The 24,346-nt window shown below is 37.4% G+C and overlaps 1 protein-coding gene and 1 long non-coding RNA gene across 4 annotated transcripts; one reads left to right on the top strand and one right to left on the bottom strand.

Moving 5' to 3' along the window:
- Positions 1-932: 932 nt before the first annotated feature.
- On the bottom strand, positions 933-24,234 carry LOC124169446 (SH3 domain-binding protein 5-like). 3 transcript variants are annotated; one of them, XM_046548060.1, is made up of 12 exons: positions 23,935-24,234; positions 23,789-23,851; positions 23,566-23,694; positions 23,268-23,429; positions 22,498-22,628; positions 17,423-17,488; positions 16,780-16,930; positions 12,167-12,248; positions 9,044-9,189; positions 6,890-7,173; positions 4,750-5,262; positions 933-2,957 (listed from the first exon to the last, which is right to left on the bottom strand). In XM_046548060.1, the coding sequence occupies exons 1-12, from the start codon at positions 24,010-24,012 to the stop codon at positions 2,789-2,791; spliced, it is 1,974 nt and encodes a 657-aa protein (XP_046404016.1). In that variant the 5' UTR covers positions 24,013-24,234; the 3' UTR covers positions 933-2,788. The 3 variants fall into 3 exon arrangements, with proteins under 3 accessions (XP_046404016.1, XP_046404017.1, XP_046404018.1); XM_046548061.1 differs by having other exon boundaries at positions 6,890-7,170; XM_046548062.1 differs by lacking the exon at positions 17,423-17,488.
- LOC124169447 lies at positions 9,128-13,251 on the top strand. Its single transcript, XR_006867131.1, has 2 exons — positions 9,128-9,213; positions 12,919-13,251. It is a non-coding gene; the product is annotated as an uncharacterized LOC124169447 (long non-coding RNA).
- Positions 24,235-24,346: the final 112 nt, after the last annotated feature.

The raw sequence follows: 24,346 nt of genomic DNA, 5'->3' as shown, positions 1-24,346 counted from the left end.
AACATTTTATCCACTAAACACAACCTACTTTCCCTTCCCACAACCAAAAATATTGAGGCAAACTCTAAAAATCATATTCACACAAAATATTTGTTCAAATTCTATCAAAAGAAACAGAATTATAAAAATATAAAATTAAGATCTTCAATTATAACAACTCTTAGCATAGATTCTGATATTTTTGTAACACGTTAACAAATAAATTAGGATGGGTTGGTTCCCTTTGTCCATTTCCATTCTGGCTTAGCTCCTGGTATCAGTTTTTGTTTCCGGTCCTTAATTGATTGTTCATTTTCATAGCTTAATTCCAAAATTAATTTAAGATTTTCATTACTGTGTAACCAAAGTTATGAATAATTTCATATCTAACAGATGATTGGATGTACAGTACAATCCCGATTATCCAGGCTAAGGATGGGGAGAGACAGCACGAATAATCGGAAAACATGGATAACCCCAACTTTCATTAAAAAGTCTCGTAATGTTCATAATTTACGTAAAACAAACAATATATTATTATTTATGCAGTTATTCTGTTATTTTAGAGTGCTTCCCAAAGTCATTGAGAGCTTTTTTCGCCAGTTCGCGATCTTTTTAGCGGCGATACCATGGTTGTACTCGTATTATTAATGCTCCATGTAAGACCTGGTTTCGAAAACCACACACCCGTGGCTACGTGATCACATATACAGAAAAGTGGTTAGCACGATTGCTTCAAAACCACTGCTTGACATCTGAAACTACACTGTCACCCACCACGTCACGTAGTTGCGTCTCGTCAAGTTTGCAACTGCTGAGGGATGTGTATCCATGATCACAGAGCACGGTCGTGCACTGTGAGGCTTGAAAAACAGGAACGTGGTGCTCCCGTGAATGCAGCTAGCGCGTGATCGCTTCTGTTTTACGAAGGGGATTCAAACAGAAATAATAAGCCTGGTATATCCTAGCATTAATGCAGTAATTCCGATACCGATTTTGCATCCGATTTTATTTTTTTAATAAGATCGCGGGAAATATTGAGCGAAAGTGAAAATCATGCACAAATATACGGCAGCCGGATAATCAGGTGTCTGCTGTATCACTATATTTAGAATACATATAATGTAAATTATGCTCAAGGTTAAATGATTGCGTAAAACTGCATAAAAGTTGCATAAAATCCAATTTAAACAGAGTTTTACGCAAACAATTTTGGCACTAATTTTTGCCCACTTAAGTTCCGATTCTGGTTCTAAGCTCAGGAGCTCATGGAATTAGAACTGGAAAACCTAACCAACCCATCCCTGCAAAGAAACAATAGCCACATAAATAGTTTTAGCTAAAAATATGTGGGGGTTTACATTCAGAAAATTAGATGCAACTGTTATCGGTGGCAAGGATATTTGAAATTTGAAGCCCATGACTCAGTTTAGCTTCTACTAGTACTGCAATTGAGGGTGATATCCGATTGTTGTGAACTTCAACTACAGTTAGTAGCAGTTTGATGCATATCATTTGAAATCTGGAATTGGCATCTGTATTCTAATCTTCTATCCTTCTCCAAACAGATTTTGTTTTTGAATCATTGAGTATGGCTTTTACCAAACTCCTTTCCTTAACAAATTGCCACATTATGTTCATCAGATCCTAAGTGCAACCAAGTTAGTTGAATGATAAAAGTGAGTTTGACCTCCTGTTTTTACTTTAATTATGACTCCATTAAGTCAAGTTTTGTATAATTATGTACATAAATAACTCCTTTGTCATCAACCAAAATGCAGGGAAAGTCCGCCATTAATTTATAAGGCTTTTCAAGTAGAAGTTTCACTACATTAAATCTATTTTTACGGAATGGTTTGTTGGAGCCGTTTCAACTAATGGAACAAAATGTCCGTCTTTTTTATCTTTCTACACAGGGCACAGCAAGTAGTGGGAGTGGTAAATTTGTGGCGATCAGAAAAAAATAATTTTGTGGAGTCACAGTTGAACTTAAAAGGGAGGAATTTCCTAATCTCCTCAAAGGAAATAATACTGTACGCAACTCTTCAAATATTAACATTTTAACTCCTATCTACTTCTTAAATTTTAAGCATCTGATTTCAACAGGACTGCCTTATTTTGGCTTGAGTAATCACCAAGAAAAAATTACTAGTTCTTTCTAAAGTCAAAGTCACACTACTGCCTAAAATCACCCTCAATTGCTGTAGATTTTCATAAACTTTGAGTCAAGCAAAGGATCCATCATTTGACCTATACATAAGTTTATGCTTAATTTCAAGCTTATGTTTACCTTCTTTTAATCCCTTCCCTGAAGCCTTCTTACTTGATCAATCTCAATTCCATTATAACAATTCTTTATAACCACGGAGAAGATAGAAACTTTTTGATTGGATTCAGACATTTAAAAAATATTCAACAATACCTGAGATCTTAAAACAATGCACTTACCACGTAAACTAAACTCATGGACTTCAACTGGGTAAAATACATTAGGGAAAAAAATATGTTGGCAATAAATTAACAGCCACAAACTTTTCATGACATAGCTTAAACATAGGCAACTCCTACCTCAAAAGGCAAACTTCAACAAAAACAGCAAAGAGCAAGGATATGGATGATAATGGCTACAGTCAGCCTGGCACAACCTCCATTTGTACTTAAAATGCCTATACAGTGACTATGAAACCAGACTTGGAGTGGCTAGAATAACCATTCTTTTGTTGGCTGCGATATATGTATATATATTTTATGAATTTTAAAATTGGATGTTTACCACCAAAAATTGACTGATAATGATTATAGAACCAATTTAATTTGTTGGTAGGCTAGAGATGGTTTTCCTCTCAGCATTTAGTGTGCGCAGGGGCGATGCAGTTGCAGATAGTCGACCACTGTCTCCAGGAAGAGGGCTATCGCCCCTCAGATCCTCGGGGTATAGCATGAGCGAGGATATCTGCTCATCTGTTAGCATCTCAACACTGCAAAAGATTGAGTTCTCATGTCAAGTTAATGAACATACTCTACTCAAAATGCTAAGAACATGATGTGAAATATGACAAATGCATTCCATAAAACACCATCAGGGTTCCCACTCAACCGTGAAAACCTTAAAACCATTAATAAGCCATGAATTTTGTCTACCGCGAAAAAAACCTGGAAATAGACATGAATTTCGCCATTAAACCTTAGAAATCTCTCAAACTAGATTGTAGAACTACAGCTGGTGGATTAAAAGAAAAATCTATCTTTCGATCATGTTTCAAAGCCGAGTCACGTGCAGATGCTGTCCACAGATTTATCTACACACGTGTATTCGAAATGCAATTATTAATTGGTCCGTGTGCCATGACAGCACATTGACCTTAAGCCTGCGATTGGAAGACATTAACCCAGGCAAAAAATCAGGCACTTCTTCACTTCCCTGCCACCCTGCTCTCTCCGTTTTCCCACTCACACCCTTTAGCCTGACCTGAATTTTGCTAACTATAGGCGACGTCATGAGAGATAGCACTTTCATTGCTGCGTTTGCATTGAAGGCATCTTTTGCATTTGTTACATTTTTAGTTTATGTCCGGCCGATGATTGTTACGTGATCAACATTTCTGCCTAAAATGCCTGATCTACAAACCGTGAATTTAATGACATATAGACCGTGAAAACCTGGAAAAAAACCGTGAATTTTGTGATGTAGTATCTAATGATGATGCATAATCTATGATACGCAATATCATAGGTGAGAAATTTTAAATTAAGTTTTACAGTGCTCTAAGGCCACTAAAAATGGCTAAAAGATGATATATTGCTGTGTTGATTCGACAAGGTTCTAACAAGACCCGTGACACTAAAAACTAGACCAAGCCGCTGCTGATTTGTTGAAAATAGGATCATTAGTATCGCAGATTATACAAACAATAAGTACTAGGATGAAAACGCTTAATTTTATCGTAATTTTGCAATTCTTAATTCTTGGATTTCAAAGTTAATTCAAAAGTGATCAATTTGCGCAGTGGAGACAGTCAGTGTGAACGCACTGCATGCCGCAAGCGTTGCCTCCTGACACCATTGAAATTAAACTGTTGAAGCACAATTCTAGTATGGAAATTTTGGGTTGATTGAAAACAAAATAAATAATTAGAAGAATTTTAATTTAAAAATTTGACTTGACGGAGACGTAAAGCTAACAGCAAAAAGTCAATAGGTATTCGGTACAAAATAAGCTGGAACATTTGACTAAATTTGAAACCCATCGCTAAAATCGTAATCTTAATAAATGAATGCTAATTCAGGGTGTCAGGTGACCAGGACAACTGGGAGAATTGGAAATTATGCATGAATATTTAGTCTCAGGAATCATGCATAAATTATTCACCTATTTTTGCTCCAATCTGGAATTTCGAAATCTTATATTTCAAATTCTTTTCGCGTAAATGTTTGCCAGTTGAACGCCCATTTTCAGATGTGTTTGTCCTCATTTCAATTGCAGTAGCTCAGCAAGAATTAGCAAACTACCCTCGGAGTCCGAGATAATGTGGAGTCCCCACTAGGAAGGGTCGGAAAAGGTTGGTGCTGAGAGTGTGTGATTATCTGCGACCCCCTTCTTCACGAATGTCCTGCAAAAATGCTCCGTACGTACGGAGGGGACGGAAGAATCTCTCGGGGCTCAGTGCAGCAGTCATGCTAAGGCGAGAACTCCACCGTCTCGAAAGGGTTAATTTCACAAAGAGCCTCCATTTCCTGAAATGATAAGCATGAATGTAAAAGCATAATCACCTTGCCAAGCTATCACTGTCCGATGCGGTGGTGGCAGTCGAATCGTCATCTCCACCCGCCGACAAGTAGGCAAAAGTCCTTTCCAGCGGGGAAGGCACCTTACGAACGGTCCCGCTCTGCGAACCCTTGCCACTCGAACTCGCGTGCGCCGCCACGGCGGCATTCCCGGATGACATCCTGATTGATGAGGTAAAGGACCCTGACCTCCCACAGAGCGGATCGGAAGCTCTTCGGAGAGCGGAACCCACTGGCTCGAGGGATCCAAACACGGAGGCCCCCTTCCTAAGGGACGCTCTCGGTGGCGGCCTTGGTGACGGCCTGCACTCCGGCTGGACAGTCTGCTGCTGAGCGTGCAGTGGACTCTGTGGAGGCGTGGATTGCGAAATGTTGAGCATCATCATGCCTTGCGAGAGCAGCTCGCGCACCCTCTCGGTCGGGTTGGAGCTCTTCAGGGCCTCGAGAGCGGTGGTCAGGGTGGCTGCACCTACGCTGCCTCGTCCACGCTTGCCGCACCTAGCGATGTAAAAAAAATTGATTTGATTAAAATCAAAAATTGAGTTTTAAATGCCAAAGATTGAGGAAATCGATATCGATCCTTGATCTTTGAAATCGCTCAATAAACGATTTTTCGACTTCAATTTTGACCCATTAATTATGTGAGGTGTTTAGGGGGGAGAGGGTAGAGCCGATTCTCACCTAATCTCACTGAGGGGTCCTGGCAAGCATTATATAATTTTTTTTTGCAATAACCAGAGTAATATTGCGAGAAAACAAGGTTGAAATGGGCAAGCTGGGTTCCCTAGATGTTTTTATGGGAAAAGGATTCAATCGTAAACAATATGAAATAATACATAATCACTTCTTGTTTCACTGTTCTACATTGATTGCAAACTACAAAATATCATTTCATTACTGACCATTACATTTAAATTAAACCACAGAAAAAATAAATAGAGGATAGGAGCACGATATTCAGGACATCAATTGAAGTGGAAGGGGTCAATAGATTCCTTTTGTTCATATTTTGATAATTTTTTAAGTCGAACTTTTAATTTTGATTAAAAGTCCATTGCTCGCAATATTGATTTTTCAATTGCTATTTTAAGTATATTGCTGGCTAAGTTCTAACAACATGTCTCTCAAAAATAGCAACCTTTCAGGAGAGCAAAAAAATGATTTATTTTTTAATTGTTTATAATTTTAAATGAAATTAATAACCAAAAATACACTATACTGAAAAAGAGGCATAATTTTGCAAACAAAGATTTGTTTTTTGCTTGAATTTTGTCGTTTATTAACATTATTAGCACTATTAACTCAGACCAGCCAAAATTTGGGAAATGTGTTGTTAGAACTTGGCTTTCGATATCCGGACTAGCCACAGTGATATCGCTACGGGAGTCACCCGCAATGCACAAATAGTGGGGGGAAAAAACAGAGAAAAAATCATTTGCTTTGACCCAGATTCAAATCTGGGATCGAATCTTGGTCAAGGCAAATGATTTTTTTTCTCTGTGGATTTTTCGCACAATTACTGACTTTATGAGAGTCACTCGCAATGCAAATTTATTATTAAGAATGAATTATCACGGTGGCTAGTCCTGGTGTACTTAAAACTAGTCAAGATTGAACACCCTTATTTGTTCTAAGTTCAGGCTTTGCTCTCTAGATGGCACTGTGCACATTATTTGACTGCTAGTGTAATCATATGCTCAGCAGTCCATGCCGATACCTCCACTGCAAAAATGCTTGACAATCACCTTCCGAATCAAATCTGCTCATCTAGTAGCCCAACAATACAAATCCGCTCAGTTGGCAGTGTCTGGAGCATAAACTTGGAGAATACTGGGTTTTGGCAGTGGAGGTATCGATACAACCTTGTCCAGTTTAGTCCACAAATTTCCATAGGAGTGAATGCCTCAATAGCTTAACTGGCTAAAGCACTCGACCGGAAATTCAGGGATCTGGGTTCGAATCCTGGTCAAGGCGAATGATTTTTTTCTCTATGGACTTTTCAAACAATTTTCAATTTCTAGTTTTTTTAGGTGAGGGTAGAGCTCACCCCAGACTGCAGTAAGCATCTGAAATAAGGATTTTTATAGTATAGGGATAATAGAAAATTTTCCATCACTAGCCGCACCCGGGTTCCTCCATGCCATTCTCCCCTTCCCTTGGGTCGTCGCCGCTGGATCCTCTAGTGGCTCCTCCCGACCTCTCGCCACCATTGTTGGCTCTTCCCTGGTGTTGATGGTCGTCGCTGCCCCCTCCGAGGTCCACCTCCACCATCTCGCCCTCCTCTTCGTCTTCCTCCTCTTCCTCTTCTTCCAGTTCATCCTCTTCCAGCTCATCTTCTTCCTCCTCCCTTCCCTCTCCACTCGGACGACCCCGGGATTCGGGATTGTTTCTCTGAGCCTCGGCATCCTGCTGGATGTACGAAAAGGATATCATCAATGGCTCACAAGTTTACTTTATGGAACTTTGGATTCACCTACATCTGAATAATACCCCTCAAGCTGCCTAAAAGGCATGTTGCAGGGACGCCAGCAGTTTACAAATAAAAAGGAATAGGGATGGAGGGTTCCAGGATTTTTTTCGGATCCTGTTTCGGATCGGATCCTTGATTTTCGGAGCTGGATCTTTCGGATTGGATATTTTCGGATCCAAATGCATTTTCCTGCAATGCCTGCTATTAAACGAAGTAATTATTCAAGTTTATTCTGGGTACCTACAATCGAAGGAATGCTTTTTAGATTTTCATACACATTTTAATATTTTTATGCATTAAAAATCATTTTTATAGGCTTTCAAGTTGTTATTTTTTTCTTTTAAACATCTTCACACGCTCAGGACCTAAACTGTTACGCTTGGGTTTGGAAATGAAAGTAGGAAAAATGTTCAGATAAACTACTGACCAGTGGTGTAGGACAAGAATTGCATGCGACGGCGCATTCGAAGAGAGAATCGAAACTCTTTCCACCCTTTTTGGGCATTGCATTCACTGAAGCTATTACTTAAAATTTCAGATCCAGATCCGATGTCTTCCGCAACTTTTGATCTGATGCATCCAATGAAGGGCAATATCCGCGGATATTTGAATCCAAGGTATCCAATTCGACCATCCCTAAAAAGGAAGCATTCGAACGAAATTACGACTAGCATCCATTAAAGTCCTTTATTGTTCGGGGGAAAAACGAATTCCCACATCTATCCGTTCAGCATAACATCTCTCTTAATTACCGCTTCTGTCGGACCTGGAAATATGATGTGGCTCTAATATTATGTTCTCTGCGTCGCTGTTGAAGATACCCTTTCTCAATTGTTCAAGCAATCTAAGCCTAGCACGCAGCCTCCGAGTCTCCAGTGGCTCCAAGCCTAATTCGATTAACGATTCGATTCGGGTAACACTGTATGTACACCCGTAGCAGTTTTTAGCAAAATGCACAGCCTTCTTTGTATTTTATTCAGTTCACAGATGAAGTCTTTCTGCACCGGATCCCATACACTAGCTGCACATTCAAGGTGTGGTTGGACGAGTGCGAAATTGCACCTTTCTTTTACTTTCCCAAAATGGTGTGGATTCATGGCTAAGTAATAATAATAATATATTGATAGTTTCGCTGGTCATGTGACATTGAACTCGTCAAATAAGTACTAGACATTAATACTCTAATAATCTATCTCTAAATATAAAAGAGTATGTCTGTTAGTATGTCCACTATGCGTTCCAATACGGCTTCATGGATTGCGACAAAAGTTGATACTTGAAAGCATCCCATGCTCCCAAGTGCTACTTCTGATTGTGCCCAAGCCCATAGTGCTACTTCTGGTTGTGTCTGATGCATTGTTATCTCACTACCCTTTGTTACATTACGTCATACAACTTGTGCGGTTGGACATCCTGCCAGGTAGGTAAACCTCTTGACACTCTCACAAGGGAAGTTTACTACACTTACCAATAAATCCTCTTTGTGCAAACCTTTTTACTATGCTATGCGTTCAGATGACATTTTTGATAACTGCAATGGAATCCACTTTTTTCCAAAAAATATTTTGCATTATAATTTTTTTCACTGAATACACTAATGGTGGGTAAAGAATCGCAATCAATGCCTTCCGTTTTCTTTGATGAAGTAAACTACCCTATTGTGCATGATTTTTTTTGTTTTGACTAGCCTGGACACCTTGCCAAAGTACGAACATGTTAGTATCATTTGTATTTCCCTCAGGATAACAGGCATAGAAGTCGAAGAACTAGCCCTTATTGTCATAAGTGAGTGTCATTTGTTCGACCAACCTTTGGTATTATGGGAGATGCGGACGGACCAAGCCTCTCTGGCAACTTGAGGAACTCTTCTTCACCATTGTCATCAAAACCCATCTCCCTCCCTCCACCCAGAGTGCTGCTGGCTAAGAAACTAGATGGAGAACCAGACCAGCCATCTGCCAAAGGAATAAACATCACAAGTAAATTTAATTCCTCAAATTGCATTGTACACAGGGGCGCCGACTTATAAAAAATATTGGGGGGGGGGCCCATATTGGAGGTCTTGCCCCGGGAAGAGGTTAAATTCAAAGTGTGCCGCAGCACCGAAACACTGCCATGATTCACACCACTTGATTCAGTTAACCTGCTCAACCTTATAATTATTTGTTTCAACACACATTGTTGACTTTATTTTATAAGGTAACTTTCGTCAAACATGGGAAATAAAAATTAACAATATATTTTTGTGATTTCACATAGCATAATATAACTTAATTATTTTCTTGAATTATAGAGGGGGCTCCGCCCCCCTTAGCGAATCTTTGAGGGGGCTCGGGCCCCCTCAGGCCCCATGGAGTCGGCGCCACTGATTGTACATAAGTTAGATTGAACATATCTGCTTCAGATAAAATTAAAAAACATTCTAAGGCCTGATTTACAATGTTGATGGAGGCCTCTGCGGAATTGTGCAGTAGTTGCAGCTACAGTCTGTGAAAACAAAAGCAAGACACCCAAGTTTGAGGAGCTCTATCATCTAAACGAGGTAATCAATTTCAATGCAACAAAAAGCATACGAAAGAGAATTTATTTCTACGTTTGATCATATACTTTTAAAACTCTTAGGCTCCATAGTATTTCATGTACTTAATTTTTTCTAAACAAAGCAACCTTTTTTTTTCAAACTCGTAAAATCAAGTTGCCTAAATTTGAGCGCTTGGTATTTTCGTTCCAGTGATTTGGAATTTTGATATAAGAAATCCAAATTTATTATTAACAGATTTTTTAAAACAAATTATTTATACCACAAAAATTGACGTATTTGTTTTGAACAACGCAAATCTCTGCTAACTTCGAAACCAATGGGTCAATTGAAAATTTATTGGTACTGTTGTGTGCCGTAGAATGTAAGTAATGCAAGTATGTAGATCATACCCATAAAATTTCAACAGTATATTCAATATCGTTTGATATTTATTCTTGTTTTGAGCTCTAGTTGTCCCTTTTGCTCTGCCTGACGAGGCAGGCCAAAACAAAGCAACAGAAAAGAGAAAGTCTCTCAAAGCCTTGCGCAGTTGCCATATCGTGCATCGTGACACAAAGCACCCTGGAAGTTTATGAATCATCCACTGGTTGCTTTGGCCTAGTCGGTGGCAACCACGTTCCTCTTTTCTCCTCCCTCTCCCACGATGGAGCTGCCAGTACGCGTGTAGGAACATTTAGATAAATATTGAGCGATATTTATTATTTAATGTAAATATTATAAATAATAGTCTTCAATTCATCGTACAGCATACATCGGTACCAATCGATTATAAATTGATCCATTGGTTTCAAAGTTAGCAAATATTTGCATTGTTTACACGAAATTATCAATTTTCGTGTTATAAACAATTTGTTTACTGCAAATTGTCGATAATAGATCTGGCTTTCTTATATCAAAATTCCAAGTTATTGGAAAGAAAACTACGGGAATACCTAGTGCTCAAAGTTGGGCAACTTGATTTTATGCTCAAAAAACGGGTACTTTTTTAAGAAAAAAATTTAGTACAGGAAATACTATGGCATGGAAAATTTTTTGTAGTAAATGATCCAATGTAGAAATAAATTCTCTTTCGTATGCTTTTTGATGCATTGGAATTGATTGCCTCGTTTAGACGCTAGAGCCCCTCAAACTATGGTGTCTTGCTGTTTTTTTTACAGACAGTAGGTTTCTGGGTTGTACTCCACATCAATTAGTCTCTGTGACCACTTTGTCTATGGCCATGGAGATGATTCGATGTGAGGACAACCCGGAAAGCTAACTGTGCCCCCATTCACAATATCTTTACTTGGCCTTCATACGGAGTTCAAATTTGATTACAGTGTCTTAATAGCCCACAGCAACTTAAAGCATTTTCTTTTTATCAGCATTAGGAGAGTCTATTTTTTATTTTATTCATGATGAATATTTTTGATTGATGGGGATTAATCAATAAGGATAGTAATTCTCTCTGGCCAATTACATGCAATTTATCTGAGAAGATGATTTGGTGCCTATACTGTTTGAACTCTCCATTTTTTTTTTGAGGGATTTTTTAAGTGGTGAGTGCTGGTGATTTAAATGCATCACTTTGGAGTTCAGTTCAATTTTTTTCCTGCTAGCGGTATACATCCTCCAATTATATGATCAATTATTACATATCATTGATGGTAGAAGTTTTGAAAAAAGTAAATATGTAAGCTCAATCACAGTTGAATCGTAAAAAAAGTCATATATTACGAGTAAAAATTACTGATTTTAAAAAGTAATCAGTAAAATTACAGTTAAAATCACAATTACTTCTTATAAGATCTTATTCTTCAGTCTAGAGACCATTAGGCAACTATCGCTTATTAGAAACTAGAAAATTAGTAGAAACGAGGAATAATTGAGTCATAGAAATTGCTAAAGTTGCAATATCACAATCATACAATACAAATAATACATATAATTATAACTGCTGGAACAACATAATGGGTGTCATATTTTGTACCTATCATAAGTTTCTTACGTATAAACTAGCAAATTATGGTGCTCAGGGATTCAAAGTCAGGGTATAGGTAGATCAGTGAAATCAGAAATCGTCAATTATGAGTGAGTAATGAATACAACCAAAATAACGATTTCTCTTTCACCGTAAGGAGCAAATTACCAATGAAATTTACATTTCGTCAAAATTACCTATTTGTTACACGTACAAATTGATACAAAAATAAATCATTAGGAGTAATCTGGCGGCGGATAGTCGAGCAAAGGTCAAAAATTTAAAAATGTTCTTCCCACATTCTGCATGCAAAACATATAAAAACATTGCTGCAGACAAAGGATTAATGTGAATTTCACCGCCATTCACACAGCAGGGCTGAATTGTACTAAAACTGAACAATTTGATTGATGGAATTCAATTAACTTACCAATGTCACCAATTGAACATGGACTTGGCCCAAGAGATCTATCCACAGATGTGGCCTCACTAACACTGCCACTTCGCCTTGTCTGTGACAAAAATGAGAACAGTCATTTCTATAAATTACCCCTCACGTGCTCCAGTGAGGCACTGAAAAACCATCATCTTCATTTCTCAAAACAGAGAAAGCATGCACGTAAATTACATATTGATAACATTCAAATCCATCAATCTCTTGAATCTTAAAAATTATTTGAGATATGAATACTCTAATTTTCAGCTTTTTTCATCTCCTGAATCTTTTGATACCAAAGATAACAATAAACAGATAAAGGTTTGAGTCGTAACTTAGAAAAGAATAGTTTTGACCAATTTAGTGCTTTTTATGAGCTCTTAAAATAATTATCTTAGCATTTTCAACTTGGCTGAAAAAACTTGATTCATAATTTTCAGTACTAACATACATATTTACTGTTGAAATCTTACTTATAGTGTCGTAATAATGAGTACTTAGAATTTTGAAAACCATTCTTAAACTTGTTGTTTATTGAATGCAGCTATTTTTATTTATTTTCCTATTACAATTCAATTTATACGCATGTTTGAGAAGCGTGAAAAGCACATACATATATGTAATTAGGAATCAGATTTGGATGAAGAATATTTTAGGATTTTTGTCCTGCCTTAATCATAGCCATAACATTTTCCTAGGTTATTCTTCATTTTAATATTTCCTGAAAGAGAATCTCTGTCTTTCAGGTATTCACTTATTCCAGAAGTAATGATGAAATATTGTTTGGCTCCATGGAATATAAACATGTCAAAAAAGGTGTCACCATCTTATTTCTAAACTCCGAATTCAAATGCTAACTAATTTTCCTATAGTATTTATTTAAAATATAAAAAAATTATTACCACAGCTAGGAAAACCGCATTGTTTTATTGTAACTCTTAAAGAGTATCATTAAAAAAAGAAATTGCCCAATCAAATGTCATAAAACTTTTAAATCTGTAGATGAATGCTGGGTTTTTCAGTGATAATGGTAAAACAAGTAATATAACAAAAACAATAAACGTGTTTTTAGAAAGAAATTGTGGAATAAAAAAGAACAGGCGAGGCTATTTTCTATTTTCTTGTTAAAACCCGTGTCAAGACTAATATCGATTCTACAGAATGCTATCGGATTTTGTGATGCAATTATATCTAATTAAACTAACTAGGAGGGATTCAACTACACTGCACGAAAACATTTTAAAAAATAATAATAAAATAATAATAGCGAAGATTCAGTACCATCAATAACTTACAAGGGGAGACCACGAACCTTGCTACGCCTTTTTCAATGCCATATTTTTTTTGGCGTTAGGGATGCCGAACGGTTCTCGGAACTGGAAGTCGTTCCGTTGAATGGGCCTTAGTTTAGCAGTAATTAATTGTTTTTCACATGGTACTTTGAACATGACGAATATGTCTCAGAAACAGCACGGCTCCCTCCAGTATTGGGGCTGGTGTAGTGGTTAGCGTCGTTGGCTTCTATTCTAAGGGTCATGCGTTCGCGGCCCGAAGGTGGAAAGTTTTTTTTTCGCTTTCTATCTGATCATTATCGTTCTATTTCGATTTAATTTCAATTACAGCAAGCCTTGGCAGAGTGATAAATTTTTTATCGCTGTTGTGGCTTTTACATATTTAAACATTGTTACCCCAAACGCGGACATGGGAAGAATACTAGGAAGGGTTTGTTTTCGCTCTTACTTTAATGTTTTGGCTACCTTACACTGTTCGACTTACAAATCAAAAATGAAAAGAACTTATTGCGAGTCCACTTAACATTATTTTTGTCCCGTGGTGAAACGGTTGTTCCCACTCCCGAATATGAGATGGATTCGCACAGCTGCAACTATGGTACCCCGTGGTGAAGGGTACCTATTGTCGCAAGGAAAACGAAGGGTAGTACGGGGGTCCCATGTTGTGAGTGGAGGAGCCGCAGGCCATTACTCCGGACGCGGGTGGTTTCCAGCAGGTTGCAGGGTGGGCGCCGATGACGCCGGTTCTTTGGAAGTCGGTGGAAAATCCTGGGGAGTTGGGGAGATTTCGCGGCGGTAAGGACATAGAGAAGCTTCGCTCTGTACGAATTCTTTCGTCAACTATGGAAGCGAATGTGAGAAGGGAATTCCCAGCCTTTCAGCCTGGAGTCGTATGCGGTGAAGAGAGGTCATTTTTTGGAAAATGGTGGCGGGCGGGGAAGAATTGGATTAGTGACCATGGTCTATGAGAAAGTAAGTCTTCTGATTTGCCATAATTTCTAACATATGAGGCGTATCTTTCCAACATATACAAAGAAATAAATAAGGTAATTTTGTCTCATCTCATCTCATGTTCACATGACTCGAAATCGCTGGATATTCCGTAACGAACGTAAAATATAATTCTGAAAACTTTGCTTGTGATATTTTGTTTATATTATGTGGAATTTAATGTTATTTCCCTCTCGCACTTTAATTATTTTAGTACTTTGTAAGTAAACTTCTTTTTCCAGCGATGTGAATTGCGAGAGTGTTTGAGAGATAAGGTAATTAATATTCGTTTTGAGTTCTTCCTTATTACAATTGCATGCATGCTGCTGCTCACCACTATCTTTAATGTTAAGTGGACTCGCAATAAGTTCTTTTCATTTTTGATTTGTAAGTCGAACAGTGTAAGGTAGCCAAAACATTAAAGTAAGAGCGAAAACAAACCCTTCCTAGTATTCTTCCCATGTCCGCGTTTGGGGTAACAATGTTTAAATATGTAAAAGCCACAACAGCGATAAAAAATTTATCACTCTGCCAAGGCTTGCTGTAATTGAAATTAAATCGAAATAGAACGATAATGATCAGATAGAAAGCGAAAAAAAAACTTTCCACCTTCGGGCCGCGAACGCATGACCCTTAGAATAGAAGCCAACGACGCTAACCACTACACCAGCCCCAATACTGGAGGGAGCCGTGCTGTTTCTGAGACATATTCGTCATGTTCAAAGTACCATGTGAAAAACAATTAATTACTGCTAAACTAAGGCCCATTCAACGGAACGACTTCCAGTTCCGAGAACCGTTCGGCATCCCTAACGCCAAAAAAAATATGGCATTGAAAAAGGCGTAGCAAGGTTCGTGGTCTCCCCTTGTTAGATAAATATGGTATTTTTGAGGCAGATTTAAAAAAACTCCTGAAAGATTTTGAAATTTTCTTCCAAACCTGAGAATGCCTGCAAAACATTAGATAGTTTAATTGATAACTATGAAACTAGGATATTATTATTTTGGTAATTTCATTTTCTTCTAATGCTTATTGTTTGCTATTCACTCCTTGATATCTTAATAATTTCTTCCTACCTATTCATCCATGAAATGATTTTTGTATAACCTCAATCTTACTTTCAATTTCACGCTAATCTAGGGAGTGTAACAAGGAAAAACCAGCATAACAATATTCAGTAACCAACAATACAATTGCTTTATCTTTCTGAATTGCAGTGCAGGAAAAATGGCTTTCACGTTTTTTTTTTAATTGAATTGTTTTCATTAGCATTACCACACCCTTGAAGTAATGAACAGGGGTCAGATGTCCAGCACTTACTACATCAAACAAATGAAACCATAATCACTGCACAAACATCTAATTGATGACTTGAGTTCATTGGCAGTAATGTAAAGTGGCGCCAGAAAGTCTGCATCTGAAAAGTGCTTCCATGCGATGCATGGCTCAAATATATACAGTGCAACCTCGATATAACGACACCCCACGGTGCACTAATAAACACTCGCTATAGCGAATTGTCGCTTTACCGGAGGTGGAGAAAATAATAGCCAATATACCTGTTGCGAACAGATATACAGGAACAGGAGTGGTGCGGTGACAGATAAACATCTATCTGATAAACGTAAGCATAAATCCAGACGAAAGGCGATGTTTTTTTGCATCACTAAATTTCCTTACTCAAATAACGACTAACTATTCAAACAATTTATAAGCGCCTCACTGAATAAAAATCATGCAAAGCATTGTTTCGTCAATCATTATATTCATCGAACGACAGTTTACCACGTAAATTTGAGACTGAGCACTCCATTAACTTAATTTCTAACAGATCGCTAGCAATTACAGAGGTTAAGGAGTCTTGATGAAAGTCTTCCGGCGGTGAAACCCTCGCTATGGCGAGAGCCAACACCGAAAGGGTCTCGTAAAAACGAATTTTTTAACACGCTTATTATAGGGTCAATTGACGGTGCATCGGCTATCTCTCGTAATAGCGGGGGTGTCGCTATAGCCCGTACTCGCTTTAACGAGATTCCACTGTATGTTTCTCTAGATTGCTGATGCCTCTTTTAGATTTTTTATTATGAATTTATACTCACGTTCAGAAGCCATAGGAGGTGTTGGCTTACAAGCAATTAAGATGGCTGATGGTGAGCATATCCAAAATTTTAACCTCATCCCAAAAACTCCAATATCTGACAATTGCGAGAGACAATGCGAGATGTTGGATAGATATTTGTGAAATAATAATATCCACAGTATTTTTTAACAGATGGCTCATATGAAGATTTACACAAAGCATTTTGATGAACCCATGGTCTTACCCTATGTATCTCATCACTGATACGTTCAAGACAGCTCAGGGCCTTCGAGTATGATGCTTTTGCGTTGCTCACGTCCTTTTCCAGCCCACGCACTCTCTTACGTTCTGCCTCTAGTGTTGTATTGAGTTGCGCTTTCAGCTCAAAGTAGGGTCTGCTCCGCAGCATGGTTGAAACAAGGAAAATTACATATTTTGGTCACAGGGCAATGTGGTGCAGGGACTCAAGCACAAATAAAACTTAAGCGTGCTGAATCAGACAGGAAATCAAGTAGACTGGTTTAAAATAAATATTACATAAATATTCTCATGCCGACATGTGCAACATTCAAAACTGAAAAGTATAAAGTGAAAAGAAAAGGCATATAAGTAATACCAGCAGCTTCTTGATAAACTAATGCCTGGCCGTACTTGGTTGAGTGTCCATAAGATTTGCAAAAATCAATGCAAGCCATTCATTCATTTAGCACTGACTGAAGACAGTCCAATTTCTCCATAAGCCAGTCACAATCACATTCAAAGGCTGTGCAACATCCTTCTCGGTGATATAACAGAGCAAAGAGCATTTTTTCATGATGCAAACCCTTGCGCATAGTATCACGGTGCATCTCAAGGCCACCAGCATTCCTAAACAGAAAACTACTCACAGCAAGATCAAGTCGTGGGCAATCGCTAGACTGTTAATCTGCAACATACTGCGGCGTGCACGCAGGCTGCCCCGTCATTGAGCACAAGAACCAAGGATAAAATGAAAAAAGAGGAGAGAAAAATTGAATGAAAAAATTAACATACAAGCTACTTTCAAAGAGACAACTACAAAAAAATCGTGGGAAGCATCACATAAGTACTTGAGTTATACAGGGTGTTTCAGGAAATTTATTTCAAGTGGAGGTAACGGAGGCAATTTCATTACGGCAAGACATTTTTAGGCATTTTTGCCTAAAACTGTCCAGCTGTATTTTGCCGTTTGCCAATTTTTGCCACCCTTCCCCCCCCCCTCTGAAGATAAATTTAGAGCTTCTTGTCTTCATAAAAGTCATGCGTGAATTGATTAACTAATTCAAAAGATTCAGACGTCATCACAGGGAAACGTAGTTTTATCAATTAATCAAAATCTCACGAATTCCACTACATATACATTTCTCCACTTTTTCCAAGTAATGCACAAGTTTTTCATTTCATACCGATGAGAAATCATCTGAAAGTTACCATGAAAATGCTGACAAGCTGTGGATAACAACTAAAATTTTTCAGTAAAAACTTTTATCATAGACTACATTCAGTGTCATTGCAACAAACCCATTGAGAAGTTTCACAAGCTTAAATTTCTAACCAAACTAACATACCTGAGGGAAATAGCATGTCCGAATTTCAGAATATTGATATCTTACTATGCATTTCAAAAGTTTTAGAGGGATATTTCATGAAAGTTGGGGAAAGTGTTAAAAAGACCTTAGAAACACAATGGAAATCTTTAATTTCACACGTAAAATTCACTCCCCTTTACCATTTTCAACCTATAGTTATTTTGGTAAATGTATTTGCATTACTAAAGGTTGGTGACAAATCTCATCAAACTTACATCATGACTAAATGACTCGAAGCAATTACTCAAGACATTATTTGCAAAACAACAATGAAATAGATGACATCCATTGAGGTCCATCCAATAACGGTGCTCAGAAAGAAGAAAATTAAATATGTACTTGTATTTTTAAATTGATGGTCTCTCAATATTTATGAGCTGACTGCAAGATTTATGACTTTGGCACCATTTTCATGTATCTAACATGATTTGACTTCAAACACCGAATCAATTGACAAATAACTTCAACACAAATTTCACTAAATCATACTTAACGCTGTGGTTTTCCATTATGTATAAGGTTTCTTGGAATTTCACTTTTACTTATACTGCTATTTTTTTTAACAGAATGCGACCCGGATTTCGATGAGTGATCATCTTTAGGTGTAAATTATGATGTATTTATCTTATTATTGTTACCGAGTTACCTAACTGAGGAAGAGATGAATTTTAAAACGAATGCCAGAATAAGGGAAAAGTATTGGTAAAGATATTCGTTTATCAGGAGTGCTGCCCTAAATTTCAATAATTTTTAAAATTTCCAACTGCTCTCTAGAGTCTAGTTCACAGCGGTCGTAGCATAATTTTATAATATTCTTTTTAAAATCGCTCCAATGGCAGTTGCATATTAACCCTTTCGAGACGGTGGAGATCTCACCTTAGCATGACTGCTGTACTGAGCCCCAAGAGACTCTTCCATTCCCTCTGTAAGGAGCATTTTTGCAAGATATTCGTTAAGAAGGGTATTGCTTATAATTACACTCTCTCAGCACCAACCTTTTTCGACCCCTCCACGCTGGGACTTCGCATTATCTCGGACTCCGAGAGTAGTTGTGCTCCCTCCTTTCGGGGTTTATAACCCTACCGGCGGCAATGGTTCGCTGTCAGTCATGCTTTGTTCATACGAATTAGCTATATGGATAATTGTTGCTTGCACATAAATGGCAGACTTCGAATTGAATTCCTTGTTTTATTCTGAGAATTGTAAAATTTTGAACGAAGCTCTACCGTCAATATTAACACATTTAACGCAGTAACAATTTCCATGTTGATGTTCATAATGAAATCAAGATATAAGTAAATATTTATTGCAGAATTTCGTTTATAAATTGTAAATCCTGCTCAAAAGACAAATAATTCATTTCTTAGTTTATTTGTTTTGAGAAAGGAAAAAATATGTATTTCGAAAACTAACTGAATGAACAATGGTATGACTGTGGTCCCTTACCACAAAGAGGGGTAATATAAGACGAGGTGTCCAAGTACCTGCTCCCGGATTTCGAAGGTACAGCCTAAGTCCTGCTTTGTTGGGTCCCGAAACTAAGACTTCGCGAACTTATGACCATCATAAAAGGGGGAGAGCACAGAAATGTATATTTTCAGCATTCAATCGCTTGCGTAGAAAAATGTCTGACGAAAATTTGCGGCTTTCATCTCCCGGGTCAATAAACATCCTGCCACATATTTTCAGCATTCGTAGGGAAAGGGTTATGTGTTTAGCAAAATTACTTTTATCATCTTTGTCATTTGTGTAAGCACTTAAATGTTCTTTCTTCCTGATTTTGAAGCTTCTTCTTGTCTGCCCCATGTAGACACCATTGCAATCGCTGAATTTCAACTAATACCCTCCACATCTCATTAGCAATAATATTAAAAATTAAATAAATTATAATTAAAAATAGTGGTATAAGTAAAAGTCAAAGCCAAGGAAACCAAAATAACTTCAACACAATTAAAGGGATGTGCCTATAATCTTTGCCATGACTCTGGCTAACTTTAGAAGCCTATTATTAAAATAAGACATTGCAATATCTCCACTGATTTTATTACTACACAACACGTTTCATCGTCACAAACGACATTATCAAGTGTGACAAGTCTTAAAAAGTTCCTCCTTATAGGTATCTTGGTGCTTGAAGGGAGGGGGTGAGATACAAGCACCAAGATACATATAAGGAGGAACTTTTTAAGACTTGTCACACTTGATAATGTCATTTGTGACGACGAAACGTGTTGTGTAGTAATAAAATCAGTAGAAATATTTCAATGTCTTATTTTAATAATATTAAGAACTTCCACCATATCGTGCCGAACATCACACAAGATATTTAGAAGCCTAGTTACAATGTATTGTCAATGCCTAAATACCTGAGTGAAAATTAATGTCCAAACGTCCAATATAACCACCTGACTTAGGCAAATGCATGAGCAGAAAATACAACCTATTCTAATCTCGTGCATGCATTCCTACGTGTTCTCTTCCAGTTCACCAAAATTCTTTATGCATTAAGACATTTTGACACCTACTTTGCACAAGCGCTCAACAATCGCCCACCAGATCAAACCCACTTATCTAGGAGCCTAACAATATGCATGCGATCAGTTGGCAATAGCCGGAGTGCAAACGCTCATCTCAAAGCTCCAGAGGTGCGTGCTGACAGCTAAGTGCATGCACATCGCTGGGCTCATGGATGAGCAAGTTTGATTCGGTAGACGATTATAGAGTGCTGGCACAGTGTAGGTATCGATTACAGTAAAACCTCTTTACATCGTAATGGAGGGGACCAAAATTTAGGCAATTTGATGTAGGGAGGTCCACTATAGAGAGGTTTTAGTGATAGGCACCTTCGGAAATTGGAGGCACTACTGTCTTTTAAACCATTATATTCATGTGTTTAAACAAACATGCATGCATTAGTGAACATATATTTATTACATATTAATAACAGAAAGCGAGCGCAATCACGTGATTTTTACCATGATTCGAGAGGAAACGATGTGATCTCTCTTAAATTAACAATCACTTAAAAAGATTTGGATAGTTCGATACCTTTTTTTTTAATTACTGTTAGGAATGCTCTCATATGGAACAACATGGTGGTAACTAATGGTTAACATGAAAATCACAGCACATTAAAGGTGTATAAGAAAAAAAAAAGCATGAAACATTTATCGCTGAAAATTTCATTAACATGAACGTAATTGCGGCTGCATTAATGGTCTCTATTTGTCTCGGAATGATTTGCAGAGGTAGTTGGGCTATCTCGAGGATGTCTCCTTGGTATGATAAGTGGAGGTTTTACGAGATAAAGAGGTTCACAACAAAGAGGTTTGCCAATAAATTTACATATAAATCTGATGGGACTGTAGGGGTATAATGAAGTACAGAGGTTTACAATGTAAAGAGGTTCAATATAGAGGTTTTACAGCAATTTTTATATGTAAACATATCCTGTAACTAAGCCTTAAGACTTTTTTTTTGTCACGGAGAGATCCCAAGTTTTTTCCTTAGCTAGGGTCAGCATCACCAAAATAGCCTATTTCAAAAACCATATTTTTACATACAATTTCCATAAAATATAGCCAGAGACCAGTTTTTCTTATTACCATTTGACAGATTGCAATTAGGAAAGTGCATAATGGACTTAAAATATGGCAAATAGCCTATCCTTCATTTCTCGATGTCACCTTCTTAACACTGTTTTCTCTACCTCCCTCTGAAACATTTTACATTTCTCCAGAAACACCAAGTATATTTACTAGGAAGTAAACCTGCAGACATTCAAAAAGACATAGATACACAACTAGCAGAATACAGTGAAAATACATGATGATGACAAGCTAATTGGCACTGAGGTATATATTCTCAACAAAATATTGTATTTCTATTAGTGCAATGCATTCACAATTATTGCGATCTTTAAGCTAGTTACTTGTATTCTACTCACAAAAAATAAGTAATTTCATTTCCATCAATGAATATACTAGATGCATGCCTTCAGCTCATAATTTGAAAAAATATATGTACTACATTCAGTGAATATCATAAAAATGTCTGTTAATGAATGCACCGAAAAGGTGACAATTAATAAAACACTATGGGGAATATTGGAATATGATCACATACATTAATTATTGATTCATCTCATTGGAAATTGGTACACTACCTATAGTTTTTCCTGAACCCTAATATCTTATAAGGGCACAGATGAGAAAAGTGTGCGCTACCGCAACAAAAGCAATTCTTAAAGATGATTAAAGTGCCAAATGTGCTCATTGGAGTGTGAATAGGTAGATTATATGGTGATAAATAATGAAACGTAAGCAGAATTCATTTAAAAAACAGCATGCTGGCACCTGGATTTGGCAATAGCTCTTTTTAATTCCTTTTGCAACTGCTGTACCCTCGTTTCCGCACGGTGGTAGGCTTGAGATGTCCTACGATGCTCCGCCTCGCCCAAAGTTCTCTCTGTTTCAGACTCATTCACCTAGAGAGCAAAGATAAACGAATGAAATTATAATAATAGTATATTTATTTGTCCAATGACCTGTAGATTGAAGACAAAATACATATCGATGGCTAAGTTCTAACAACACGTATCTCAAAATTTGGCTGGTCCTACTGCTAATACTGTTGATAAAAAATAAAATTCAAGCAAAAATAAAACTCTTTCTTTGCAAATGTATGCTTCTTTTTCAGTTCTATGTATTTTTGGTTTTTAATTTCAATTGAAATTATATACACTTAAAAAAATAAATCTTTTTTTTCCTCTCCTGAAAAGTTGCTATTTTTGAGATACGTGTTGTTAGAACTTGGCCATTGATATATGTATAGGACACGTCAAGCTATATCTAGTCAATAATTAGACTTATTAATACACATACAAGAAACAATTCAGTATTACATACATACAGCAATAGGTTAGAATTGCCAAGTTCAATTTTTACGTCACAGGTTAATGCACCTATCATTTTCAAATTCTTCGACACAATAGTACATTTTTTTATACAATCCTTTTTTAGTGTAACTTTGAATGAATACATACATATGGTTGATTGGTGTATTTTGTTGCAATATACATGAAATGTAGAAATGTTTAATTGAATATTCATTGAGCACCACTTACGCGCATGGTGGCATGATTGAGCATCTCCTGCCAAGCATGATCAAACGTTCGACCTTCTGCTTTGAGGCCTTCCTCTGCCAAATACACCATTTCTTTGGCAGCCGCATGGGCAGAACTAGCCCTTTCAAATCTCGCCGCTGCCTTCTGGGTTTCCAGAAGAGCCTATTCGATGAAATAAAAACCACTAGTTCATAAAAATGTGACGTGAAAATATCATAGACCGTACTACTATTCGTTTTCAACAATAAGGTAAGTGATGTAGAATGGTGTAAATCGGACATCCGGAAAATGACTTTACCTCTTTGGCTTTAACCCTCGCATCATAGTAAGGCCGGGCTTTCTCAATGCAACTGCCCAAACGCTTCGCTAACGTGTCAATACGGACCGTTGATTCACTCAGCAGTTGTCTAAACCTCGCCCGGGCTTCCTGTAAGATCGGGGAGACATTTTCGGTAACTCATTTGGGCACTTCAGATGGGATAAGTGATAGTATACTATGTTCAAGAACACTGGAAACTCACATCCAAGTCAACTTCCAATTTATTTATATCATCGGTGGCTGTGTTCAGCCTCTCCAACTCAATCTATAGAGAGGATTTCCATTAAAATCCAAGTCCAAATAATCGTTTGGCAGATCATGTAATAACATTCTTTCCAACGAAATTACCTGAACTCTTGGATCGACAGCATCTTCGAGCTTGTCCAATTCAGAATCTTCTGGAGATGTTTCTGAATTGGTATTCATGTTAAATATGTCAAACTTCGGTTCACATCCTAAAGCAATTTGTCTGAACGTAATACAATATGCCGGGGAAGACTTTCATTTAATAACTTAGAAAGATCCATAGTGGAAAGATACTTGACAAGTTACATTCGTTCAACGAAATAAGCCTCCTTGGATCACCCTTTATTTACAAACAAAACCGACATAAATAAGTTATTGTGCTTATTTACAAATCTATTTACAAAATTATCGCATGTCAGTCGTCAATTTTAGATTACCGGTATCGAAGGTAGGTGGCAGTTCAGATTTTGAGGTGCAAAAAATACGTATTGGCATTATCGATTTATTCCATTTT

Source organism: Ischnura elegans, chromosome 12, assembly GCF_921293095.1.
Source record: "Ischnura elegans chromosome 12, ioIscEleg1.1, whole genome shotgun sequence".
In the NCBI taxonomy this organism is placed as follows: Eukaryota; Metazoa; Arthropoda; class Insecta; order Odonata; family Coenagrionidae; genus Ischnura; species Ischnura elegans.
The sequence above is the reverse complement of the archived record's forward strand: the minus strand, read 5'-3'. Positions and strand labels throughout refer to the sequence as shown.